The 22,700-nt window shown below is 35.8% G+C and overlaps 1 protein-coding gene across 1 annotated transcript in view; it reads right to left on the bottom strand.

The window, feature by feature from the left end:
• The window catches only part of FAF1 (Fas (TNFRSF6) associated factor 1), a 166,285-nt gene that overhangs the window by 99,479 nt on the left and 44,106 nt on the right, over positions 1-22,700 (bottom strand). Inside the window, exons 5-7 of the mRNA XM_010080340.1 lie at positions 22,504-22,595; positions 22,073-22,161; positions 13,970-14,075 (exon numbers count right to left, since the gene is read on the bottom strand). Of these exons, the coding sequence (XP_010078642.1) occupies positions 13,970-14,075; positions 22,073-22,161; positions 22,504-22,595 (287 nt within the window). The remainder of the gene's footprint in view (positions 1-13,969; positions 14,076-22,072; positions 22,162-22,503; positions 22,596-22,700) is intronic.

Below are 22,700 nucleotides of genomic sequence, written 5' to 3'. Positions count from 1 at the left end.
GAGGTGTACTGCATGTTCCACCTTTGGGACTACAGCACTTGGTGTTATTTTACTACTTTACAACCAGTAGGGCTGGTTTTAGTATAGACTGTGGTTTCTACTTGCTTGCATAGTGAAGATGGGACTCTTGAGGGAAACCAGCTAACTACCCGACCTGTTTCAAGGATACAGATGCCTATCAAACCTTAATAACTAAGTAATAAATGCCTTTGAATCAATACATTTGGAACATTAATTCAAGATGATTAAAGAAGCAGATAACATTAAGAATTAAAATGCAGAGCACAAAATATGTAAACATCAAACACAAAATATTATTAATTGTTATATACTTCTCATGTATTTGCACTACACACATATTTCCAATGCAAATATTAATTTGGAGAGAAGTACCTACTGTATATGCGCACACTGAAACAGTTTGCTCAGCTCTACTGCATCAATGGTTATTTGACAAGTTATAGCATCACAAGCTGCTAATTTACAAATTCAGCTATTCTGTCTGTTTTTTCCCTCTGAAGATGTTAATAAAACAACCGTTTTACAGATCCGTACTAACAGCTCCTCCTCTGAACCACAAGGATACTCATAGTTATGCAAATTCAGTGTGTAATACATACACCAACAAAAAGACACCAAAATGTAAAAACACTTCTTTTCCAGATCCTAGGAAAGTGTAATTTTATTGAACTATGGAAGTTAACACCAAGAAAAACAATTTAGTTGATAGAAAAAAAATTCCATTTGATATATATACATAATAATCAGTGAAAATTCAGTCTCTATAGGAAAAGCGAATGTGCAAGCATTGCACTCAGTAATTCCTTTCACACAGAACAGTCTTCAGGTGTAAATCAACATACTTAGCACTCTGCATTGCAGAAAATGAGTATAAAGAGGATAATAATTTAAAAGTTTCTGGTTTATAGTATGTTTTTCTACATTGTAAGGAGGAAACAGTATTTAGAAAATTTAAGTCAGATAAGCCTTCTTGAGTTTTTAAACAAGCAATGAAGAAATTATTAAAAGTTTTGCAATAAATACTGCAAAAGAGTCAATAAACCAGAAGATAAAGAGCAGAATAAGAAAGCAGTGAAAAAGAAAACATGTATGTGGACTAACAGAAAACTAAAGAAACAGAACAAATTCTTCAAAAGAACAGGAAAAAAAAGACACGGTTTACTAAACAAGCAAAACAGCCTATAGAGGAGAAAATATAGATGGACGACTGTCAGATTTGATAAGTTAAAACTGAATGATCTTAGATCTGACCTATAAACTAACATGAGGCAAAAGACACAAAATGAGAACTGAGATTGGATCTGCAATTCTCTTCTGATACCAGTGTCTTGAGATGACAGATGCTTATTTCAGACTGCATGCTAAAATTATCCTCTACTTCAAACAGTTTGCATTTATGTTTCAGAAGAAACATTTACTCTCCCTGTTTTATAGTTCCTCACTTCAAACTGATCTTCAGAAAATAATGTAATGAAACAGAATGCTAACATACTCCTCTAAAGGAAAAACTACACCTTTTGGGGTATTCAAAAGGCTTGTCTTAACGCTCACGTTGATCCTTTGCATGACTATTCTGCAGTGAGTTGAAACACACTGGAGGTGCACTTTTCACTTAATCTTTCATTTATTTGATCCCATTCAAGAAGAATTTGCCCACCTCTGTTTACAGAATTATTTAAAAATTACAGTGTTTCTGCTACAACAGAGAAGCTTGCACGACAGAGTGGTCTCAGAGCACGCAAATCCAACACCATTAGAATCACACTAAAACAGAAGATGCACAATTCTTAGATTTCAACTGCTAAGAAACATGCAATCCACAGGATCAGACTATAAATGGTCTCTAGCAAAATGCCAGAAACATAAAGAGCGTAGATGTTAGATCCTCACCACTAACTGGTTTTCTGTGCAGATCTTCCACCTCCCTGTCCTGCATGCTAATTGTGAACTGCAACACAGTGTTCTGTGGGAAGATTTAAAGAGGAGAGTAAAGATATCTCCATGGCAATTCAAGTTTAATCTCCGTCTACTACTCTTCGTTCATCAAAAAAGAAACTTTCATCCCACCCAGACCTGACAGACTGCTCTAGAGAACTTCCATATTTTTTACTGGCCTCATGAGACCCAACTTTGAAATACTAACATGGACCTGCCTGACTTGACAGTTTACCTTCTGCAACAGGGAAAGAAGTTTCACTTCACTGTTTCATACTACCAAAAAAAAGTATCCTCTTCCACTGCTCTGTTGATGCTCTTTGTGGAGACTGTCAGAGCTTCTCCATTTCATTTGTCTTAGTCCTGGTTCAGGCTGCCCTGTGGTCACAGTTCTCAGCTGTGGTCTGGCCTTTTCTCTGCCAGCCCAATGTCAATGCATAGAACAAAAAAAGAGCCAAGACCTTTTAAGCAGAGTGGGTGAAAGAGAGTGTTAGTTATAGGTGAAATTGTCAACACACAAAACACTCCCCAGATTAATCTAAGCACTTCTTACACTCCTCACTTTTGAATTATTCAGGAGTAAGTCCTTCTTGTTTTAGAAGAGGAACTTTTGTGGGTAAGTGCAAACAGGAGATTATGCAAGACACAGAGGGGAGATGTTGAACTCAGCTTATGGTTACAGAGAAATAATGATGGGACACAAACACAAAATGTTTCTCAAGTAAGAGTTACTCTTTCAGAGTTGCTGAGTTCAGTAAAAGGTAGCCTGTCATAAGAAATGAGCAATATAAATTTGAGAACAATATAAAACCTTTGTCTTTCTGTTTCTCCTGGAAGAAATTACTGAGATATTTGGGGTGCTGCATTTTGCCCTAATGCTACGAATGAAATGACTGAAATGATGTCAGTTCCTAGGTTTCATTATTCCTTTCTCCATTTCCTTTGCTGGAGTTGGAGTAAAGGCATGTACAGTTACGCCATGTGACACCAGGAAGTCTGACTTATTGCCACTTATAAGCAAAGATTTGTGGGAAGAAGTTGTCTCTTCCTCAGAGAGAAGTTGTAGAAAAATCGTAAAAAAAAATCCTTGTTCTTTGTACTCTTTTTTCCCTTTGTACTTTTCTTTCCCCTTTTTTCTTAGTTTATCTGCTTCCAGTATTGTGAAGGTCTTGAGACATTCTTCTACACTTTCAACTGACAGTAACATATAAATTTCCAAGAGAGCTACCAGATATTAGATATACCAGGTAACAGCTACGAGATAGAATCACCTTCCTGGTGAGGAAGAACAGTGGTGAGAGTTAAGGTCTTTGGTACACCAAATCTCTGTTCTTAACTCACACACACCCCACACCCCCCATTCCAAAGCGATATATACAAACATGTCTCAAAAATTTCTACTGTTGTATTAAATTCTCTTAATTCCAAAAGCATCATCCCTAAGGAACCAACATGAGTAGTATTTTATTTATTTGTTCTGTACTTTCTGGGAAAATTGACTCAAAATAGCCCCTTCTAACCAAACTTAAGACTTTTTCTTTTTAGCCTGATTCTGTAAGCACTCATTCATTAATACATCCTGGTTATTTACAAAGTTCTACTTCCCCAAATATGGTAAGAACAAACAACATAATAAAACAACAAAAGCCTTTGTTCATGGTTCAATCCCCTTTCCAGTCAGCACCTACCCCAAAGCTCCTTTCCTCATCTTCTCACAAGGCCACATTCCTAATACTTGCATTTTCTTAATATTGTTGGTTGTCCAACTTTCTTGCCTTTACTCCCTGTTTCTTTACTTTTTCTACCTTTTCACCAGTCCCACAACATTTTACATTAACAGTAGCCACAGGAAACTCAATAAGATTTTGTTTGGGGTGTGCGTGGTTTTGAGGTGAGACACCAACTGTTTCAGGTAAGTCGTGCTCTGAAGAGAGGTACATAAAGCCAGAAACCACTGAAGTCAACAGCTTCATCCAAACAACAATGGCAGCACTGGATATATGTGTTAGGTCTTGGGGGATTTTTTTTTTTTTTTTTTTTTTTTTAGGGGGGGTGTGTTTTTTTTTTTTTTTTTTTTTTTTAGGGTGGACATCAAATTGACAACTTAGATCCACTGAACTAAACTGACCTCAAGAGGAGCAGAAAAATGCTCAAGTCTATTTGCAAAATAGAAGTCAGAGGGCGCTGAATGGAAAGCTCCTCTCCTTTTCCCTATGTTGCTCCCTAGTAGAAATGTAAAATAACCAACGCAGAAGCAAATTCCGCAGAACTGGAAAGTTTTTGGTCATAGATTCATATAGGAAGAGACCTGCTTATACTGTGCTCGTATCCTGGTGTGAACATTGTCCCCAGAAGGTCCTTCCTTACTGCAGGTAACCACAAATTCCACCAAGGTTGGCTGGATCTTGTGACAATTACCCGTTTTCTGGAGGATTTGTTTTTGTTTTCCTTTCTATTTAAGCCATTTGTTCCTATGCCTTTGTCTATCTATGCTTTAAATAGTTTGTCTCTATCATACCTGGAGGAAGCTCAGCCTGAGAAACGTCTCTGCCCTGCTTTCATTTACTTCTATGTCCCTACAACAGTAGATGCAGTATCAAACAGCTTCTTGTGCCATGCATACTCTGATGCTTCTCTAGCTGGAAACTGGGTGGTTTGATTTGTATATACAATCCATACATTAAGCATGGATTTTACACTACAAGCTTGTATCATTTGTGGTGTCCACTGTCATCCCCACGTACCTTCCCAAATTACTGCTTTCAAGAGAAGCTAAGAATAAGGTCACTTTGGTCTGGTAATCTTGGCAGGGAAAAATAAAGTAGACTTAAGACTTGGTACAAACCCAAAAATTGTGATCAAACTATATAGTTAGTAAATTGTTTGTCTAAATCTTTCATGTATGATGAAAGATTATTATCATAATTCATTAGCAAATTACAGACTTTGTAATGCAGGCAGTCACAAATTTGGCTTTGTATCAATCATTTTAGACCAGCTGGGTAGAAATTAACACAACTCTGGGATACATAACATGAAGTGCTCTTTCATTTTTAATTCACTGGAAACTTTGAAGGAAAGAAATGGAAGCCCCTTCAAAAATGTCAGTTTTCCATGATTTTTGTAAAACATCCTATTTCTCTGTTGAGGTATAGAGATACAAACACGCACACACAGAGCATATGTAATTGAATACCACAGTAACTGCTCAATCAAAATAAATATAATATAAAGTATATGTAAAAGAAAAAGCAGTGCAGTTTAAAAAAAAAAATCTCTTTCTTTCATTGTTTCTGAGGCAGTCATACACACTAGTGATCACTAGAAGAATTATTACACAAAAGCTAATAGCCTAGCTACTCACAAGATACAATATTGTCAAAAATTCCTGCTCCGAGCTTTTTCAGTCTACCAAGTGACCTTGTACAAAAACGCTTGTTTTGCTTAGGTCTCCTTTGCCCAAGCTACAAGGCTGTGTATAGTGACAGCTGCACTTGGGAGCAACTTAAAACAAATTTTATCTTAGTGGCACCTAATCCAGAGACTGGTACAAGCAGCATGGAAAAGTCAGTGTCAAAATTAAACAATGAAGGCTTTTCTAGGAACAGATGCTTTTTGCCTGCAGCTGTAAAAACCTTAAAACAATCCTATACCCTACTGTCTGGTCACGCAACTATCACAAAGCAAGGCATAAATTTTGCCACTTATTGCAAATGTTTGCCAAGAGCTTCTATAACCCTTTTTAAAAACAGTAACAGGGATTTCTGGAGGGTGATTATGAGGTCATTTCATCCTTTAAATGAGTGCAAGGCTCTTCAATTTATGCCAATGATTCTTCATACAAAACCAGAAGAATGACTTTTCAAGTTCATGTTTCGCACAGGCACAGGAATATAACTGAAAAATCGTAAGAAATGGTTTTACTAATGAGATACTGCGCTGTTCCACTAAGATGTTATAGACTGGACAGAGACAAACATTATTAATTCACATTTAAAATGGCAAGTGAGTCTTTTCTTTGCATAGTAATTACCAAGCGATGCCGCGCAGCACTGTCATTACACTGCTGCTAAGATACTGTTGACCAATTTGTGTTGTGTTTCCACAACTACTACATTAAATATCATCACCTCAACTCTCCCAAAAACTTCCTCTTTCTGTTAAACGAATGCACTAATAAACTTTAAAACAAAATATAAATATAGCGAAAAAACTTCTGTAATTCTTAAATGAATAAAAGTAAATTATCAGTTCCCAATTAAGTGAGCAATTTACAATGTCAAGAATCTAGCTGCACTCCATATGAACTGACGAGGTTTTTAGATTAGCTTCTGTTGTGTATTTAAAAGTGATAGCACCAACATGATTTACATAAGTACAATATTTTCAAATATTTTCTCACCAAGCAAGCACTCTAAAATTGTGAAGTGTTTCCTTTCTTACTCAAGTTAAAAAAAAAAAAAGAAAACAACTTTCCAGAACAACAGTTCATTAGCACCTCACTATTTATAATTGGGTTGTTTGATGAGAAAACATGAGAGAACACTGTGCCTACTACAATTTGCACAAATACAAATTTCATTGTTTGAAAACAAATCAGCAATTTAACGACTGTTGGAGTTTTTTTTTTTTATATAAGTGTATATCATGCAATAAGAGATGTGATCATATGACAGTTAACATTGGACAGAAAGGTTAAAACATGCTCTAGTACGCTTTAATTTACAAGCTGCAAATTAATTTTTTTAATTGCAAAAAATGCTAACTTAAATTTTTCATTTATGATTCAACTAGATATCTTTGACACAGATAGCAGTGCTATGCTATTTAGCTACAGAGTACTGCTTTCCCACTTTAAACAGCCCAGGAACCAGAGGCATAGCTGTTTAATATGTTCACAAAGCTGCTTAGGTTTTCTTGTCATTTCATGCTAACACCTTTTTAATAGTTAGCATTATGGTAGAAGCCTTGCATAAAATTTCCCCACCTCAAAAGTGAAACATAGCAAATATTCGAAATCAGAATAGCGAGCCAATGGTTTTAATTGCAGTTTTTTAAAAATTCAGGATTTTAAATTAGGTCTTGATCCCCAAAATCCTTAGCATCCTTAAATTACATGAGCAAAGCCATTCAATTGAACACGATTACTTCTAATATAAGGACAACTCACATGACTGAGCATTTACGGAGCCGCACCAACAACCAAAATTATAACAATGACTCCTCATTACTTTCAAATTTAAATAAATTGATCCTTATCCTTTGAGAGTTTCTCTCAAAACCAACTATGTTTATGGATGGAGTGTAACAGAGACAGAGAAGAAGAGAAAGGAATAAGGGAGATATCAACATACACACAAAACTACAAGCGCTGACAAATCAAAAGCTAACAGATGTGTGACTTCTAATTAGTTATAATAATCTGTGCTGCGACACGACTGGAACATGCCTCACCTTCCCTTGGAAATCAAACAGCTTCCTTTGGAGTTTTAAACTCATTGGGTTCTTCTCAATTTATTCAAGAAAAAAAACCTTGCTTTTAGAAAATTTTAGATATCTACAGTGATAACTTTATGAAAGGAAAATATTAAATTATAATTATCCTAAACAGACACAGTCTTGTGAAACTAACCCTACATTCATATGAAAATACAAAGCATTGACTATAATGAATTTGATTCATCCTTGGACACAAAGCTTTACCACAGTAAACTCAGTCAACTGTTGCTCTTGCTTTTATATTCATAGTACTTAAATAGCGCACTTTAAAACAAAAAAAAACTCCAATTGGCTTTTCATACATCCACCCTCCCCAAAAATAACGCACTTGAAAAACCCAAATGATATGAAAAGGCTTCAAGGCCTCTTTTCTCCTTTTCACAGCACTTTTTTTTTTAATTTCTGTTTGCAGTAATCTGCCTTTCACTTTCTCATTGCTACAGAACAAACGAGGAGGCTCAGCACTTTGAAAAGGGGGCTCAATGTGTAATGGGCCCACTAGAATTAATTTAGTTGCACCAAATCCATTGAGCAGTGAGGTTTTTTCTCTTCTCAAATCATTTTGAGTCGGATGCAGCCCCCAGCCTTTGTAATTCTAGTAAAGCACTTAAAGTGCACAGTAGGTGTTCATCAGGACCATCTGGTCAAAAGCAAAACAAGCTGCTGATTTTGCCTTTGAATAGAATGAAGCAAGTGTGAATTAGTCTCTTCAATTAGCACTATTACAACCTGTCAAGTGCATATTGTAAAACAGGATTATTACAGTATTGGTCACCAGTGCAATTATTTACTCTCTGCCTTTTCTTGCATATAAAAATGTCCATGTTTACTGGTTTTTGATAACCGAAGATCGTTTCTTTAATGATATGCACGTCCAAACCCAGCAAAACCAAATTACAGGTTAGGAAACATATTCTATGAGGAATATATTAAGCTTCATAATTAATAGAGAAGTAGAAGAGTGCCCTTCCTTTATCTCTCTTGCATAAAACGAAAAATAGTTATATACCATTGTCAATACGATCTCTTCAAAACAGAACTCTACAGTCAGACATTAAGATATTTTTAGTACCTAATGAAGCTATCACTTTTGAACAGGTACATAAAAGGTATTTTCTCTTTATTTCCCAAGGAACTTCTTCATAAATTCCTAACACATGACCATTTACAAAAAGTTTATCAAGGATTTCTTTCAGCAAATACATTTTAATTTAGCTATGTGCTGGCTTTCTTTAAAAGAAAGGCAAAAAAACAAATCAAGAAGTTCATTTAGCTTTATAAAACAGATTTTTCTCTCCTTGTTTAAAAAGTCAGCCCCTAGCTTGCTAACTGATACTCACTCACTGTAGAACACTGAGGCTATCACAGTGATGGATGTTTAAATTATGTATACTGTTGTTACAACTGACTATTAATTGAAGATAATTGTCACATGACAGATTTCTTTAAAAAGCAAACAAAATGTTCAAATTTCACAAAAAAAATTGTGTGTCTCTTGAGTACAATCAGTATAGCAACAAAGTATTTTATTAGGCTTTCTGATACTAAGAGAATAATTGAACAATAGCGTAGAATGTTTGTACGCTGCCTATTAAACACCAAAAAGTTAGTAACTGATTTTTATTAGCATAAGATTAGTTTTCAACAATTTTAAAGCAAGTAAAAAAACTCAAAATATAACCCAACTGTTTCTGAAACTGTTAATGTATGTACCATATTTGGATATGTCCATATTCTGATCTCTAGCAAATGTATTTTATTGCAATTATTTAGCTACAACATCAAAAATAATAATATTATTTTTATATACATTTTTTATCCCCATGTCAATGTCTGCCCTTTACTGAGGATGATCTCACTCAACAACAATTGGCTTGAAAATATTTCGTACAGATACCAAAAATCAAATCTGAAAAAGGTACAAAACCTTCAGCTGGATTATTTTCCCGCATGCTGAAGGTAATTCATCTGCTTGTCTATATTTATGTATTACATTTATTTAGCCCTTTTAAATAAGGTTTCTGCCTGCATGCTTACAAATGGTGGTTTGGTATCTTGTTTCACATTCACCCACTTATCAAAAAAGTTTTACAAAATTCAGCACAAAGGACTTCAAACTGTCATTAGGGTCTGTCAACACAGAATGTACAGCTTATCTCAGCCCAAGCAGTTTTATGCACAAATAGTTCCTCCTCCTGCCTGGAGTCCTATTGGATACATTGCTTTTCATATTCCACCTTAGCCAGTGAGTCTATAGGGAACAGAGAACAAATATATTACCTATTGCAGGTGACAGGGATGCTAAGCAGCCAGCCTCCGATTAGGTTATTGGCTAAAGGAACAGAATAACGAGCAGATGCAGCTATGCAGAGGCAGCCAGTATTTAGGGACCCGTCTTCTTTGCATTGTTTGCACAGATTTTATGTTTTACTAGGAATTATACTGCCCGGTACGTGCTTTACCTAGTACTTTCAACTGGAATCTCCAGCAGTTACAAAATAAAATCAGCAATCTACATAAGGCCTGAGGTTTCTCCATATTTAACTCATTCATCCTTTACCAGCCACAGCTTGTGTATACTGGATACTTCTGTAATCCTGCGCACAGGAATCACAAAAAGACCTCAAAGTCTATAACAAAAGTAAAATAGATAAGCACAAATTCTTCGTTTTTAACTGAGTTATCCAGTTTGTTAATTTTTTTTCCTGTGTCACTGACTAAAACAACAAGAAGTGTGGAGCATGCTATTGCGAAAAGAACTCAAATTCAAAGAGTTTTTTCCACAAACTAGTTTGTCTGCTCCAGGACGAGAACACAAATTCGCTTTCCATGAAACGTTTATATACTCTCCCCTCTGAAAAGGGCTGTCCTTCATTTCCAGCAAATAATATTGCTACAACTTGCAAAAATTAAAAGTAGTAGAAATGTTAATTTCTAAATGAGAGCAAGTTCATAAGAATAGACAGAAAACAAATTACGTTGAACACGGCAATGCCTTGTAAAAATTTAGCACATACCTTCTCCAATGAAAAGTTTAAAATTATCTCGCTCCAATTATGGACAGCCTGTACAGATTATCTTAGCAGAATAAAGAGCAAGTATTCAGACAGAAAACTCCTTTTAGACTTGTTAGTATTAGGAACTCAATTTGTTAGAATTGTCCTTCTTTAACCATATAATACATTGGAAATGTATTAATTTACAATCTCCAAAATGGCACAAAAACCTACTAATTTCCACTTTCAAATGCAGATCATGGAAAAAAGTAATCATGGTATTTCCCAGAACAGTATCTGCCCAGAATTAATTTAATACTGCAATTTTACATGAACAAACAGATGTCAGAAACCTGTGACACAGATTAATTTGCAATTTAGGCCACCATGTTATCGTTAACTTTCCAAATTAACAACTCCTCCGCCCAACTCACAAAAAAAAAAATCCAATATCCAGAGTATTGGACAAGTTTGGTTTAATATTTTATTTCATCTCTGAAGATGCCCTATAGGCTTAAAATCCCACATCAATATAACTGAATATAACTTATAGTTTTTAAACTGAGAAATTAAATCTTAATATGCAAATAGTTGAAGATGTAGATAAAGCATGTTAAAAAAAAAAGCGTTTTCAAGCACCATCCAAAAATCCAACTATTGAATTAATATGCAAGAAAATTGTGGAAGCAGACATGAGTACTACAGCTTCACACTTCTCTCGGAGAATTTTTTGACAGATTATTTCCCCATTAAACAGCAAGATTACTTTGAGATAACAATTCATCCAAATATCATTGACTACTAAACTTGCATTCTAAACAATAAAAAAAAGACAGAGAACTGAAGCAACAGTAGTTTAGTAAAGCACAGCTGAGAGCTCACTGGATTTTGCATTTAATCCACTGCAAAATATTTATGACAGTTTTGTAAGGGTGGTGGGGTTGGGGTTTTGGTGTGGTGGGGGTTTTTTTGAGATACTTGGAAAAAAAATATCTATTCCTTAAAATTCGTAGCACTAATAACAACCAACTAAACAACTGGCCCTGGAGAGACAGTTGCACCCAACTGTGGCAAGCAGCAGAACATTTCTAGAATTTTAAATATTTCTTTTAATAATTGATGTAGTCATTTTGAATCTTTCTGCATAGGATAAAACGTGTGAGTAGATTGCATTAACACTGCTTAAACATTTCAACTTGTCAGTATGGCCAAGTCGATTTCTGAAATATTTGCAGTATTTTCCCATCGAAACAGTAATAAAGGTAGAATAAATATATGCCACTGCTTTATAATCACTGAACATTAATGAATATTTTATGTCTTTTTAAATCTCCCTGTTTAATTTAAAAGGGTGAAATTAAGTCTCCTCCCTGCAATATGCCAATTATCTGTAAATCAAACAATAACTTGGCCATTATACTCCTTTTTGTTAATATACCAGCAGCTAATTTGAAAACACTGAACGGCATGTGTAGGTAATAATTGAATAGTCCTTCCTGCCCTCTTGCGGTTGCCAACTGCAACTCGCAGAGAGCTTTTCCACGAGTATAAAAATACACCAGAAGGAAAGTAAACTATTAATTTGTTAAAGTGTGAACAAGAGAGTGAAGAAAAAAAAAAATATATCTAACAGTCTCTGGAGAGGAGAGAGACAAAGGAGAGAAGGAAACACAGCACAGATTCCTCCAAATCGCAGAGTAACTAGATTCATCCATCATTTGTTACAATGCTCACTTTATGCTAAAAAAAAAATTAAATTAAATACCCATTAGGGAGTTAACATACAGAACAGTGCTTGTTTTCTATAATTAGGCAAATGTTCACCAACCCTTTTACCTCAGCCAAATCCCCAGTGATTTCCATGAGACTTTGCACAGTCAGACATATTCACCTGTTCAGCACCAGCTGCACAAGAAGGTCCAGAGTGCTCTTCTCATTTTAGCTTTGGAAAGGGTTTTCATAATTTTATACACTATATTGGAAGTAATACTTGGATACAAGATGGAAAAGCAAGGAGAGTTTTGATGCTCATGATGGTTATGGGGTAGTAGGGGTTTTTTTGGATTTTAATTGTTTAATGGGGAAGATCATAACCAAAATCAGTCAACTTTATATGTTAACATGTTGACTGTAACCTGCCATTAGCAACAGACAAGAAAACTTCAGTGCATGTAAAGGCAGCCTAGAGTCCCATGGATTGTCACAGCCTTCTGCTTCCTCTAAGCCGGGTAAGACCCACCAGCAAAGTAATAATTGACGCAGCATATATAAAAAACAAATAGATGACATGTATGTATGTGTTTTCTTTTAGAATCTCACCATTTCAAAACTAAAAACAAATATTCTGATCATTTATTTCCATAAATATTCAAATATTTTTAATTGTAAAGAGTCAGAGCTTGGCCCCTCAAAAAACAAATTGATGCAACTACGCTTGTTTGTTTATATTATTAAAAAAAAGACCCAAAAACCCTGAATTTACTAAAATAGGTTTAAAAAGGTAAAGTAGGAAACAGGCTTTCACACAGGGGAAACATCAGAATTTGGATCTTAAGCATAATAGGATTCACAATGAAAACAGTCAAGTATAACTTTTCATTGCTGTATGAGACATTACTCCTATAGCTAATATGATGGAACTTAAAATAATTCTGTCTACAATGTCAGCATGCGATATGAAAAACTTCAATAAAATCTGTTCATCCCTAAAAGACAGAGAAGCATCAGACCCAATAGCAAACATACATTTAATTTGAAAAGCAAACATTTGATCTTAATATTTTGTAATGTGAATTTTGAAGATTCACATTGCTAGATTGTTTTGCATGTTTCCAGTAGTGGGTTTTATGGAAAATAACATCCAAAACATCTGGCATTAGACACACCACAGAGCATTAGACAAAAACCTTTGGCTTTAGGAAGGAGTTTTAAAAATATGCAAAGACTGCTTGTTCTAAATTCAGAGGGTTGAGAGTCATATTAGAGATACTTGTTCCTACAGAACTTAATTCTGACCAAGTTCTCTACAACATCACCCCTTGCTGGCCATTCTACAGAATGGCAGTGACATCCATTACACACCAAATTATTTGGCTACCTAGCCAGTAAGAATTACAGCACGACGATAATAACCAGTAACGTTAGAGGTGCCTACAAAATGGAGATGGAGCTGGTTAAAGGAAAGGTAGACAGAGGGATCTTCAAGGGGCTTAAAATAAAATTTAATTTTCATAACTGCCTTTCCTCATCACTCTAGAATAACTCAATAAACACTGTTCATATGTTTTGCTACTACAATGCAAAAAGAAACATCTTTTCTGTATAATTCTGTAGAAAACCGTTTTTAGGACAAGTTCTTGAATCAAATTACAGCAGCTTTGATGGTCCAGTCGATTAAACCAATGAAAGACTAATAAAATAAAGGAATATCCATCAAGACCATGTAAACCCTTCTTTAACAGAGCTGGCATTAGCTATAATGAGCTACATTTATTCTTCAGCTGTGAAACAGCACTCACCTCCTGAATGGTACTGCTTCCTGAGAAGTTGAGGTTGTACTCCCGCTGGACTTCTCGATGGGTGACAATCAGCATGAAGTTTTGATTTAATGACTCCTGCAGGGCCCTGAAATGGTTGAAAGAAAAACAAGAAAATCAGAGATAAGCATGTTATAGCTTGTTTTACAGTTAGATGCAAAAACCCCAGGGTACCCTAAACTCTACATGGACAAGTCCAGGCACAACATTATCATCTCTCTTTTCACTCTTAAACGCAAGGAAGCATGCTGAGAATGACCAAAGGCCATTCCTGAACTCCTTCCTTAATAAGGTGACTGCAGCCTTTAAAGCTCTTCTAATGTTAAATATTCTCAAAATCAAGAGAGCCACATTATCTTCACAAACATCGGGTATATTTAGCACTCATAATGCCATCAAAACCAGCCTTGTAAGCATACTGATGACCAGACAAAATATCAAGCTACAATGCACATTAAAAAACTGATGGTAAGTAGAACAAGGCAAAGCATGCTCTCACTTCTCTAGGGTTACCTGATGCATAAACCAAAAGGAAATTCTTCCACTTAGTTTTATTCAAAGCACATAAACCCAGCTAATTACAACTGGAAAACTAACAACAGCAGAATTTCTCACGTGGGTATTGCGCATTTAGGAAAATTAGTTATGCTCAAATTGTTTTAAATGTACATTAAAACATCTTTAATCATAAGAATTTAAAAAAAAAATCTTAAGATACAGATTAAACAGGCCAACTGTATGTTCATGTTGTCACAAACTTGGGTTTTTTTGTGATTTTCCTGGTAACAAAACTTCTGGATGTTAAAAAGGCATCCTGTTTGATTAATTAGGTGCAAAATTATGCAGCTATCTAGTTTTCAAAATGCAAGACAGGACTTATGTTATAGGCAGGGCAATTACAACTGTGTACAATCTTGTTCAGGCTGCAAAACTGCAGCAACACTGTAACATAGCTTGGATTTCTAAACAATATTTATGTAGACTTGACCTGTTCAGGGGCATACGGAATTTAATTGGGTTTATCCTTTTTTTCTTATCAGACACTCTTACAGGAATGACAGACAGGGTTTTTTTTCCTTCACATCTTCACTGTTCCACAACACTTCAACATGCCATTCCTCTTAGCGATAAAGGACAAATTCTATATGCAGATGAGCACAGCTGTATCTTAAGATACAAGACGACAAGAAAGACTGCTAGATTATTTGAGACCTGATTTGTTAGTTTTAACTTCTGCTGGAATTGCCGATCTGCAGTTTCGCTGCTCAGATGGTAAGGAACCCATGCAAGACTCACTGGATGCTTTAGCAAGAGATGCACAATTTGCTTTAACATCTCAAGAAAAATTACCTTTACAAAAATATCTTCACTCAGCAACTTAATTTGGATTCTGTGACATCTTAAACATAATAATCACAAACTACAAAACAAAATCACGAAGTGCTATTTCTCATCTTTTATAGTTTAGTAATATGAAGATAAATTTAACTCATTGTCAATGCTCAGTATGATCAAGTGTATGATGCTACAAATGTAACTAACGCCATCTATGCTGAACACCAAGTTAGCTCCACTTATCACAAAATCCTGTAAGAAAAGGCATAAGAATCTTTAAAATACTTAACAGTCCTTCAAAAGAGAGAGTTCTGAAAAGTTGTATGCCTGTTTTCAAAGGCAATTCTAATTTGATTGTTAACAGTAAGCTTAGCATCACCATAGCCGTATTTTCTTTTAGCAAATGTTCAGTGGCAAGTAAAATATCCTACTGCGCTTTTTCAGATTCTGATTTTTTTATTTGTTTTCAGCAAACACTGGACGCAAACGACATATTTAATTGCTCCGAAAACATTAACTACAGCATATGTGAATGGCTCTGGATTCCATACAGAATCACACAAGGCTCTGTTATGGCTATCTCTGAAAATCTGTAGATGCTAACTGATAACACAACTCACATTTGCATTCTGTAATTGATGTAAATATAGAATGGAACAGGTTTGCTCAATCAAACCCTCAGTTTCTCAAGGTATGCACGATACACACACTTCAGTACTGTTCAAAATACAGCTTGCTAATAAAAAACATCTGTTCATAGGAAAGGTTTTCCACTTCTCTATTTCATCTGGATGTGATAGCAGAGAGTATTTAGAAAAGGAAAAAATACTCCTCAAACACAGTTAATTTAAATGAAGTACCTTAAAATGAAAGCCTCAATTTTTGAAGTAACTAACAATTTTGACACCTCTGCTTTTTGGATTTCTAAACAATGTAAGCTGAATGTTCTTACCAAGCAAATTCTCAGTACGTATTCATAGACAAATACAGTCAAAGAAGAGGCTGAAAATTAAGCTAGCTAAAAAAAAAGAAACCTTAAAAAAATTTAGGAAAAGATTGGTTTTGAAAGTGTTAGCAATCAAAGTCCATGGTTATTTATTAATATTTTCTTCAGAAAAATAATATAATGAGGAATATTACTTCTGCTTACACAGAAATGCAGCGGTTAACTGATACAATCATCTGAGCTCCTGTATCAAAATTTCATATGGTGTGACAAGACCTGGACTCGACATTAGTCAACAGGAGGAATTGGTGGCAAGTCTGATGGACAGATCGTACCAATGACTTCCTAAGTGTACCACTGCTCCTCCGCAGAATGGGGTTGATTTGAACACTGGCACAGCCAGTGATGTCAGTCCCCTCCCATATTCACTTCCTCCAACAACTAGGGATTACCCCAAACTATTTGTGCCAATAGAACTCTGCTTCCAAAACATACTTTGCTCTAAAATTGTACTTTCAGCCATTAAGGCTGTGATCAAGGGTACAAAGTAAGTGTATTTAAAGGAGACTTCTCACTGACAGCAAGCTGAAGCTTACTTTTACTTCTTTTTAGGTGCACACAACAGTATTGAAAAGACTGAACACAATGCACATTTCTAAAATTTTGGCTTTTTGAAAATGGTTTTGAAACTGTTTGCAGCAGCTTCATTTTCCTGCAAATGTTATCAGTTTGCTACAATCTTCCAAATGAAACATCTGCATTAAAAGAAAAAAAAAAAAAATCAGGACCAAACCCCAGGTCCCATTAAAGTCAAGACATTTTCCTTTTTTTTTTCCCTCCCATCAGTGTTAACAGAATTTAATTAATCTGAGAATTAATTAGTGGGAAAAGAAAATCAAATTCTAGAAACAGGATTAAAGTAGGCCACTCTTATCAGCACCACTTCCCCCCTACTGCAAACCCTAGCTTTCAAAAGCATTTGCTGATAGGCTATACACTGCCAATACATTTTTTTTTCCTCAGCTGAATAATGATACATTCGCTATCCATCAAGGGAGGCAAGGGAACTTGATGGTATTTTTGGGCACCAATTTTCCCTTAGAGGGACTCTGCTTACACCACGAAAAGCAGTCCAAGAATAGACAAAACAGACCTCAGCACAGTCACGGCTCTGAACAGTTCTAGCAAGAAGGACTTGGACCAGTTCAGGATTTCATATGGATTGCCTCTACAGCACTACGTATTGGCATTATCACAATGCACAGAACCCTCAGTGATGGACCAGTATTCAGCTGGGACTGAAAGTCTACAATATGCAAACAAAAATGCTCATCTTGGAATCTTAAATTCCAAGCAATGGAAGATGCGAGAATTCTTTTTTTTTCCACTCAAAATATCAAAACTTAAGAGTCTAGAGTTTATTCACTAACCATTCCACCCAAATTCCAAGACAGCACAAACCATAAACCACAAGTCTAACAAATTAAGAATACAAACAATTTTTAGCAAAAAAAAAAAAAAAGTGTGACTGCAAATAGTGCTCATCTTGGGGGACAGCAACTGTTCAATCAATCTATGAAAGGTTGAAGCAAGATGGTATTACTATATTTAAAGCTTCCAGATTTACTGCTTTTCTATTGTTCTGTAACACAATACCTGAAAGAGATTGGTACTATCTATTGTTAAGTGAATGCCTTAATGCTTTGATTTCTGATGTAATACTTTGTTTTTTAACAGCATTTTCCTTTGACATTCTAGTAATATTTTAAGCTTAGAAACCAAAATTATATCTTTAATCAATGATCAGCAAATGCTCATTTTCATTTCAGTTCAGTTAAGTTTTTATGAAATACATTCAGTATTTCCAATTAGGCAATATCTTTCTCATCCACATGGAGAGTTCCCCCAAAAATCTCTGAATTTTATATAAATCGGTATGACGCAAGGTATTTAACATTTCCATTTTAAACTTACCGATTTATACAAGCTCATGTCAACAGAAGTCCAAATTTACTGTAATTACAGATTATTTACATTAAAACAAAATAAGAAATCAGTATGTAAATGTAATGTTTGTTGTAGCTAATGCAGCAGGAGGTGGTAGATTAGGTTCAAACAGCAATCAGTTAGCAAATCTGGCTAACATGTAAATGAGCACAAGCCCTTTTGTTTACATTCTATTGCATTTTAAACTTCAGGATTTTTAAACTGTCTCATGAGCAGATGTGAAAATAAAACATTAATCTTACCATTCTTATTGAAGCTTTCAAAGTAACTAAAGCAAGGCACTGCTCCTGTCCAGCTAAACAGACAAAACTAATAATTGGAGTTGCAGGTTACATTGCTCTTAATTAACACTCTGCTACAGTTCACAGCATACAAGACACCATGCCACGATAACCACTCCTCTGCAACAATCTGCAACACAGGCACTCAGCAATATACGAACCCATTACGTCAAAGATGGGGCTTTTTATTCCTATCCACACAGATTACTACATTTCTTAAATAAATCACAATTGCTCAGCAAAAATACATTACTTGTAATAATCACTAAGGTATGCACCTGCTCAAATAGTTTTTAACTGTTTTGAACCTTCCAACGACTCCTCAAGTATAAAAAAACTAATACTTTCAGCCATTTAGCAAAAAAGTATAAACACTAAATATATTATACCCATTAAAGTGACAACTGAAGAAAAAACTGAGAAAATGTGCCTCTCAGAACATGCAAGATGGACTGAAGAGAAGATCAGCATGACCTAGCTCTATGGCCAGACTCGCAGCCCTACACTTTTGACGTTCCCCTCTACTGCGTTCTCCAAAACCCTTGCCCTGAACCGGGTATTGCCGGCTTTCAAGAAGCACCCAAGGCAACAAAGGGAAAGAAAGTCACCCTGAGGAAGTGAAGAATCTAATCTGACAAAGACAGTGCAAAGGATGTCTCCTCCCCCTGGACAATTAAACGATGGACATTCTTTGGCACCTTTCCTTTTAAGACTGCTTTCCAAAGGAAACCATGTTCTTCTCACCCACCTGTCCTATCTGGTAACTTTTGAACATATTCACTAGTTTCACGGAAGTCTGACAGCATTATAAAGGTCTCAAAGATGGGGTGTAAAGCACCAGCTGGGGAGAGGAAAGGGACCCAAATTACTACCCACCGTAGGACAAGGCTTCAGTACAAGCAGTGTATTTCTATACTCTATCCAGCCAACTTCTAGCTAATGATTACAGAAGTACCTACAGGATGCGATGTCTCCTTTTCTTCAACATTACTTGGCTACCAGCTGGAGAACAGAGGCAGGGCAAGCTGACTGTCTGTACAGGAGGAAAAAAAATGGCATAGGTGCTACAAAAGACATGGGAAGAACTGGAGGCAGTGTCAGAGGTAGATCATGGAGAGAGAGGGCTGAGTTACTGCAGCCACTGGGGTGAGGCAGGAATTCAGCAGAAGTCAGGTTCCATTATGACCACAGCTCACAGAACACGTTGTCACTGTTCTGGATATCACGCATGGATAGGTATGGCTTTGCCAGCTGGAACTGTGGAAGCAGGGCATGTAACCCTACAGGTGGTATCTGAGATTTAAATTTAATCTTTACACCTCAATTTACTAGCATGCAGCAGTAATACACTGGGTTTCTATTACCTGTAAAAGCTTTAGATACACCACTGGTGAATGAAGATACCCTAGGAGACTTTGTCTTGTTAAACTGTAGAATCACTTTGCCATTACATTTAGATGCTAGCTTTAAGTCAGTTCTCTGTTAAGCCCATTCAGTCTGTCACAATAAACTTCAACGTCTACATACCAATACGTTGGAAAAGGATGTTTCAGACACTGCTCTCCCTCAGTGTCAAGAACAGGCACAAACTGGAGTTTATAGAACAGTGACTTGATTACTGCTTTTAAGAAGGGCATATACATAAAATATCATGTACTAAAATCTCAGGCGTTTCAAACATCACTTTCTGGAGATATTAAAATCACAACTATTTATCTCTAGTTCAAAACAGAAGGCATTTGAAGGAAACAACAGATGAACTCACAAAGCAAGAGGCAAAGTTCCTTAACATCCATTAATAATAGATGTGAGCATAATGCTTTTAAAAATTGTGGGTAACAAACTAATCTGACTAATAACTGACCTAACAGTAGGCAGTAAACAGTGTAACTGGGTTTGGTACATTGCTTCAATTAGATGTGTTTTGATCTGCATTGATGCTTTAATTGGAGGCAAACCTCCCCTTTCATCTAGAATTTATGACTTCAGGGAGATGATCTAGCCTTCAAAATATCCTTGTTTAAATAGCCACTAATTAATCATCGTTTGCTATCCCAAAGCAAATAAAAATAAAAATATCCAGAACTAATCTCCACTATGAAACAAGTATAAACTGTAAAGGTAACAACCACTTTGATTTTACTAGCAAGTAAAGTTCTTTTAAACTATTCAACCAATAAAAAAAAAAACCTAAGAACCGTTTTTGAACAATTTGTTGTTACATAGCTTATTGCAGTTGCAATAAACAATATTCCCCAGACCCCAGTTTTCATTCCAGAATTGAAGACATTCAAATGACAATACACAGCAATATCTGGGTAGAAAATTTTGAAACTGGAAATGGATTAAAAAACAAACAAACAATTAGTACCTACAGTGTTTTTTCACTGTATTTGCACCGTCCTTCAATTAGCCGCTTAAGTACAACAGCTTATTGTCCTCACACACAACTCCAGCTCCTGTTTGCACATAGAGCACATACAGGTCACCACCATTCTGTTCCCTCTGTTCCAGTGCCACTGTTCCTTCTCTTAATGCTTCTTTCTTTATTACCATCATTTTTATACTTCATATCAGTACCCTTATTTCCTCCACGGACTATGCTGTTACGTGCACAAGTACTGAAGTACTCTTAGTCATTAGGAAACCAGTTACTTATTTCCATTGACTGTCAATTTCCCTCACCAATAACACGACTGCATTTGTAACATTCTCCTATCGACTACAACAGCAGCAGAACAACTCCCTCTTCAGCCAACTTGCAGGCACTCCAGTGTAAGGATCACCCAACCAGCGCAATGCCCCGCTCCCTGCCGGGCCCGATTCCTGGGCCCCCTCTAGTGGCAACCGAATAAAATGAAGATTTTCCCGGGAAAGAGCACATCCAGGTCTGCCTTTGGGAAAGGGAAGGGCAGGAAAGAACACAAGCCAAAGTAACGAAATAATTTGCAATTTGATAAGAGTAAAGATTCCATTTACCACAAGATAACATTTCATTTTCAAATCTTAGCAATGGCCACTGACACAGAACTCTCGGCGTTAACTTCTTGAGTATTCAAATCAGTAATAAGAGATATCCTGTTCAGTTAGAGGAAATTGACTACTTAGCCTATCTATGCACATTTTAAAAGTCTAAGACAAGATCCAATAATATAACAAACGTTTCAGAAAGAAAATTCTGATCTCCTGGCAATGATTTATACAAGTTTCTGTTAAACGAACCAACATAATGCAGTGACTTATGAAAGGCCAGCTCTCAGTTCTCAGGGACTAGATTTTTGTTAAAGTCATTGCATCTGGGAGGTGTAAAACTCTGTATGTGCCTAAGTCGTTCATGTACCACACCAAGGTTTTAAAAAACTGAACAATCTTCTTTTCATCGCTGAGGTAATCCCAACACCTACTAGAGCAGAGAAAACACTTCGTATTTATTGATTCCTGCAAGGATACACATGGCTTCATAAAAATAATACAAAACCAAATCATACAAGAAGAATTTATGGCCAAAAGACTTACCCAGAATGACTTGAAGAAGAAGGAGGCAGGTCAGGTGTTAGAACATAAAGACTATTATTTTTTGGCAAGTGTAGAGATTTTAAAACAGTCTGAGGGGAGAAAAATCATTATAAATATAAAACATGCACCAATTTTGAGGTATTATTTCTTTTAATTACTGATACTTATTTACAATACTACCAAATATTTTGTTTTGAAATATACTTACTATTAACTTCATAACATCCTTTTGTAGGTGGACCACGTTATACATAAAAACAACACAACTGAAGTGTTTTCTCCTGATGTTTTGTGCAATGTTTTAGTTTAAGAGTTCCTTGTATGCCCCTCGAGACACTGAAACTCACAATTCTTGCATTGTAATCCCCACCCACAGATGGTCAGTTTGAAACTCTCAATCCAGTTAACTGAAAACACAGCTGAAAACTTACACTATCATCTACATCTCCAGTCTTCCACCCTTTTAACAGCATTTTAGATGCAGGAATCTGAAGCTCATTTTCTAGAATATGTTTGATATCTCCTACAGAGAAAAGAAAGAAAATAGATAAAATATACACTGATTTATTTCTAATATTACTGATTTATTTCAAACAGTACTGAGTTACAGTTAAAAAATAAGACCAAG

The sequence above is a fragment of the Pterocles gutturalis genome, unplaced genomic scaffold (genome assembly GCF_000699245.1).
Source record: "Pterocles gutturalis isolate BGI_N339 unplaced genomic scaffold, ASM69924v1 scaffold9764, whole genome shotgun sequence".
In the NCBI taxonomy this organism is placed as follows: domain Eukaryota; kingdom Metazoa; phylum Chordata; class Aves; order Pterocliformes; family Pteroclidae; genus Pterocles; species Pterocles gutturalis.
Note: the sequence above shows the minus strand (reverse complement) of the source record. Positions and strands in the feature narration are given on the sequence as shown.